The 5,544-nt window shown below is 32.2% G+C and overlaps 1 protein-coding gene across 1 annotated transcript; it reads right to left on the bottom strand.

Moving 5' to 3' along the window:
* Window positions 1-2,765: 2,765 nt before the first annotated feature.
* Window positions 2,766-4,351, bottom strand: LOC107949520 (uncharacterized). Its single transcript, XM_016884188.2, has 2 exons — window positions 3,222-4,351; window positions 2,766-3,022 (listed from the first exon to the last, which is right to left on the bottom strand). The coding sequence occupies exons 1-2, from the start codon at window positions 4,079-4,081 to the stop codon at window positions 2,962-2,964; spliced, it is 921 nt and encodes a 306-aa protein (XP_016739677.1). The 5' UTR covers window positions 4,082-4,351; the 3' UTR covers window positions 2,766-2,961.
* Window positions 4,352-5,544: the final 1,193 nt, after the last annotated feature.

Genomic DNA, 5,544 nt, shown 5'->3' with positions numbered 1-5,544 from the left:
ACGTTGCCAAGACTGCAGGCCCCCAACTCAATTCACCGACTGCTCTAAAATCAACGAGTTTCAGCAACCATCTTAGATGTACGCGGCTCCGTGACGTGTCGGGCATCAGATAACCTCCAATTAATTGAAGAATGTATGCCCGAACATATCGGATTCTTTCAATTTCGGTTGAATCTTCATCCAGATTAGGGAATGTGTCACGTAACCAGCCCATCTCTATCTTACCTCCCTCCATTTTCTCCGGAATAGCGCCCAAAAGCTCGTAGCACACCGCCCCCCAATCGCTAGATCGGGCAGACCCGGTGATTGGGCTCCCGTCCACCAGTAATCCCAATTGCAGACTGACATCTTCTAGAGTGATAGTGCACTCTCCACATGGAAGATGGAATGTGTGCGTCTCAGGTCTCCACCTCTCGATCAACGCACTGATTAGTTTCGGGTCCACCTTGCATCCCCGGCCTACCATCATCACGTGCCAAAAACTCACTTCTCGCAGGTAGTTCTCTACCAATGGTGATGGAGGAGCATGCATATTCCGGATATTGCATTCCAATACCCGATCTACAGACTTTTATAACAAATAAAAAATTAATAATTATCTAAAAATGCATAAATAAAAAATTCTTAATTAATATTTAAAAATTAAATTTAATACTTACCATTTTCATTTGTTCCACCGATATGTGATGCTTATCAAGACGAGTCAATTCTCCGGCCATTGCTGAAATCGTACAAATTTTTACGGTTTAAAAAAATTTTAAAAAATATTTTTAAAATTATTTAAAAAAAGGGAGTTAAGAGAAACTTAAGAGGAACTTAAAAGGAACTTAAGAGGAACTTAAGAGAATTTTTGAAGGAAATTGAAAGGAAATTGACAGGAAATATGAGAGATGATTAGTTTGTGAAAAAAAAGGGGTGGGGGCATTTATAGTTTTTTTTTACCGTTGGGGGGGCAACGGTCAAATTTTTGACCATTGGAGCACTGTTCACGCGCGGGTCAAGTCGCGGCCACGTCAGCGCGCTTTGCTGACGTGACAGCAAATCGCGTCCTAGAGGGCGCGATTTGTTGCCATGTCAGCAACTCGCTCTGACGTGGACACGATTTCCTGGTGCGTCCCCTGACATCGCGCTGACGTGGACGCGATTTGTCGGAAAATGGACCATTCCGATAAATAATTAAATAATGGGCCCATTTCGATAATTTTTTTAAAAAAAGGGTTTTTTTTGGTAAAATGCCCGAAATTTAATACATATCTGTTTAATATCATGATTAATAGTTTGTGGTTGTGGCCAGGCTGTATTGTTAATTAGTTCCATTAAGTGATTATGCATTTTATAATCAGACTTTGTTATTTACTTTGTTTAGCTTGTAGTTTTGAACTACTCTTTCAATTTTATCATTAGATTTTTGGAAGTTTTTATTTTAGATTTGATGGAGAAATTATGAGCATTAATTACATCAGTCTTGGGGTATTGAGTAGCATTTCGATATTCTTATGTTTTAATTTTACATAATTTGAGGGGTTAATCTTATATTTGATTAGATCCTTTTGATGGACTAATTTTGTTGTATTTATTTAGATTTTCATTTTTTATATTTTGAAGTATTTGGATTTGTTTATTGAAAAAGTCAGATTCATTGTTATTATTTTGTCATGATAAAAAATAGATAATTATTTTTAATTAATATAAAAATTTATATATAAAAGACACTTAATTTGAGCTCGAGGTTGAGTTGAAGCTTGAATATGAATAAATATAATCGAATTTGAGTAGCTCGATTATGTATTGAGTTGATCTTGTCGATCGAGCTTGAGCCGAATATTGAGCTTCAAATTTTGAATCAAACTCGAGCTCGAACTTATCACTATACGAGCTTGGTTCGACTCAATAACACTCCTAGGCATGTGAATGCTGAAATTTTTTTAAAAATATATATTAAAAAGCAACCAAGTAATTATTAGCTTTAAATACCATATAGTTAGAGTTAATTGTACCAAACTATGACCATGATTTTATATTGGTCCCTAAACTTTAAATTATTTTAGTTACTTTTTTAAACTATTGAGGTTGTATCAATTAGGTCTTTCTGTTATTAAAATTGTTAATTCAACTGTTAAATGATACATTAGATCTTATGTGATTAATTTAAAATAAAAATTTTAAGAAAAATAAATGTTTTAAAAATCTTAGTTTGAAGTTGTCAAAGCTTTTTCAAATTCATTCTTTATTATTATTTTTTATTTTTAAAAGTTACATGACAATATTCTATTTTTCTTTAAACTTTTCATTTTAAATTTTGTTATATAAGATTTGACATTTCATTTAATGATTAACGGTTTTAATAATAAAATGGGCTGATTGATATAACATCAATAATTTAAGGGTATAATTAGAATGTTTTAAAGTTTGAAAATTAATTTAAAATAATTTGTGGGATGTAAGGTGGAATTAACTATATATTATTAAGAATTTGATTAGAAGAATTTAGGAACTACTTAAGAGTAATTTGGGATCAACTTAAAATGAAAGAAAATAAGCTGAACAATTCCATTGATTTGAAGAAGGGGGCCTAATAACTTTACTAGAAATTGGCCAATTTGTAAAACTTTATTTTTTTAAAATATTTGTTTTATTATAATTGACACAAATTTACATATTAAATATAACTGATTCAAACATATATTTGTACTGAATACTGGCCTAGATTATCAAGTGATTTCTTGAACGCAAGGTGAAGTTAAATGATAAAGGAATAATCAAAATGGAAAACAAACCTCACGCTCAGCATCTCGGAAGGCAAAAAAACATGATTCATCTTCAATTTAAGCAGGAAGGAAACCCCCCCCCCCCCCAAAAAAAAGTAAGAAAAAGCTAAGTCATAATCTCTGAATATCGTACAATATCTCTGCTGTATCCACATTGAACAACATTTCCAAAGATGGCTGAAAGCTGCCCCTTTCACCGAGATGATTTGGCTTTCCTAGCCAGAATAAAAGACAAGCAACCTCCTCTCTTATGGCTGCATTGCATACAAGAACAAAATGTTTCAGCTCAAAAACATTTCTTAAGAATTAAAGTGACAATATCAGTTAAATACGCAGCAAGCTAGTAAGCCCGCTTTTTTTTTTTTACTTGAAAACTCCTATATCTTCCCCTAAAATCCAACAAATTTAACTTGGAAACTTAATCTGTATCTGAGAAAACCCAAGACTAGATACCTGCGGCTGCTATTGCTGATGCTCCTGCAGCAGCTGCTGCTGCTACTGGTGCTGCTACTACGGATGCTTCTGGTACTTCCACTGTTTATTGTGGATCCACCACTCTCACTCTCATTCGACCCTGATCTCTTTTTCCACCACTCTTTATCTACACTCTTACCAGATGCATCTAAAACCGTCGGCTTTGGAGAAAGTTTGCAATTCTGATTCGCATCACAATCATTCTTCTTCTTGTTCTTCTTTTTGTTAGTCCCCAAGGAAATTGGAAGCACCATTTTCAGAAGAAACCCACCATTATCTAAGCTTCCACTTCTCTTAATTTGGGGTTTCGGATTCTTTTGCTTCTTCTTCTTGTTCCCCTTCTCTCCGTTGATCAGACCTCTCCTTTCAGCAAAACTCTCTTGTTTGGATTCAACAGCCAGGGGCTGATGCTCCACAAGATCTCTCAAGGAGAGTTCATAACAAGCCTCAGGCATTTTACTAACCATTTCCATAAGCTCCCTTTGACCTCTGGCAATAGCTTCAGCTTTGGACGATGGGGATAGGCATTGATAATCGATGTTGGGTCGATGCGGAGGGCTCCTGGAAGGACTATTTCTCCATAAAGGAGGAGTGGAAGCTCCAGAGTCATATTCCGTCCCTTCCAAGGTGTTCAAACTCATATAATTGGCATAATTTTGAGTTGTGTTTTGCACATGGTTCATGGCATAACCACAACTGTCATTCAATCTCCTCCCAATGTGATCGGCCAAACTGAGATGAGAATGAAGCATATTGTTTGGGGAAGAAAATTGGGTGGAAGGGAAAAGCAGAGGAAAGGGAGTGATAGAAGATTGTTTAAGAGGTGGGTGTGGAGCCATTATCTTCAACGACCCTTATAGTCGCACTGTCATTTTCTTTAAGCAAATACCTGAGCTCATGGCGTGACATATATGGGGGGGGGGGGGGGGGGGCTCATAAAAGTCAAGAAATTCTGGAGGGCCATCCATCCACCCCTTTCTCTTTTCATGTTTGCTTTTTGTCTTTTGAGGAGGTTTTGTTTTGTATCCTTTTTATGTTGGATTTGAAATCTCCCACCTTGCCCACTTCTTTCATGTTTTTCACTGCTACCCGTATCTTTCCAACGTATCTATTTGTGTCTACTGAAATCTTATCATTTGCTATTTAAATTTATTTTCGCAAGTCTTACTACATCTACCTCTCCTCAAAAAGTATTATACACTGCATTAAATATAATACAGTTTTTTTATAATAACACATCTGGTTCACTTTTACATTCTTATGCATTGCATAATTTTATTAAATACAAATCCCTTATAAATTTTAACTTTTTAAAAATTTAAATCATCGAAAATTAAATTTTAAGATCTGGGCTTCTGCTAATCTTTCCTTTTCGTATTATAAAAATAATTTTAACTTTTTTTTGACAAATTTATTTACTATTATTTAAAATGAAAATTTACTAGATTTTTTAGTTATAATTAAAAACATTATGCAATTTAAAGATTAGAATTTTATTTTAATGCAATAAAAATATAAAAATTTATTTAGATAAAATCGTAACAATTAAGCATCTTTTAATTATTTTAGCCTTTGTTTAGTTGTTAAAAAAATAAATTAATATTTTTAAAGATTTAATTGTTTGAAAACACATATGGTATTTCATAATAAAAAACTTAATAATTTTTGTTATAAAAAAGCACTTAAATAAAGGATATTTTACTTTGTCTTACTTCTTTTAACTTTTGTTACCCTTTAGAGACTTTTTCTTTTAAAATTTGATTTTGTTTAAATATTGTGAAATGTTTTATAAAAAATAAATATAAAAAATGTGTCATAATTTAAATTTTATATTTATCAAAAAATTTAATTATATTACATGATTTAAATTAATATATCAAACAAATATTATAACTTAAATTCAAACACCAATTTCCAATTTAACAAACCCTATAATATTTTAGGTTTAAAAAAGTAAAAAAAAAACATCTTGTACTTATCCAAAAGAAATCAATTAAGCTCCTTCTCAAAAAAAAAATCACCAAATTAAGCTCTCAAATACTAAAAATTCATTAGTTAAGCTATTCGATTAATGATTTCTATCATTAACAGTATAAAAATTATAAAAAATGAGAAATAAAAATTTAAGAAAATAAAAATTACTTAAAATTCAAATCCAGAATATGAACCTGCACAAACATAATGTCTGGGTTCGTTTCAAGCTAGACATCCATTATCTAAATTCATTCTAGATGTAATTTTTTAAATTAAAAATAATTAAAATTTTTAAAATATTATAAATTATGAAAAATGTGGAAAAAAT

The sequence above is a fragment of the Gossypium hirsutum genome, chromosome D03 (assembly GCF_007990345.1).
Source record: "Gossypium hirsutum isolate 1008001.06 chromosome D03, Gossypium_hirsutum_v2.1, whole genome shotgun sequence".
Lineage (NCBI taxonomy): Eukaryota > Viridiplantae > Streptophyta > Magnoliopsida > Malvales > Malvaceae > Gossypium > Gossypium hirsutum.
The sequence above is the reverse complement of the archived record's forward strand: the minus strand, read 5'-3'. Positions and strand labels throughout refer to the sequence as shown.

Coding starts and splice junctions, on each gene's coding strand:
- LOC107949520 (XM_016884188.2), bottom strand. CDS start 4,081: ATGGCTCCACACCCACCTCTTAAACAATCTTCTATCACTCCCTTTCCT. Junction 3,023..3,221: donor ATCAGCAATAGCAGCCGCAG/GTATCTAGTCTT, acceptor TATGCAATGCAG/CCATAAGAGAGGAGGTTGCT.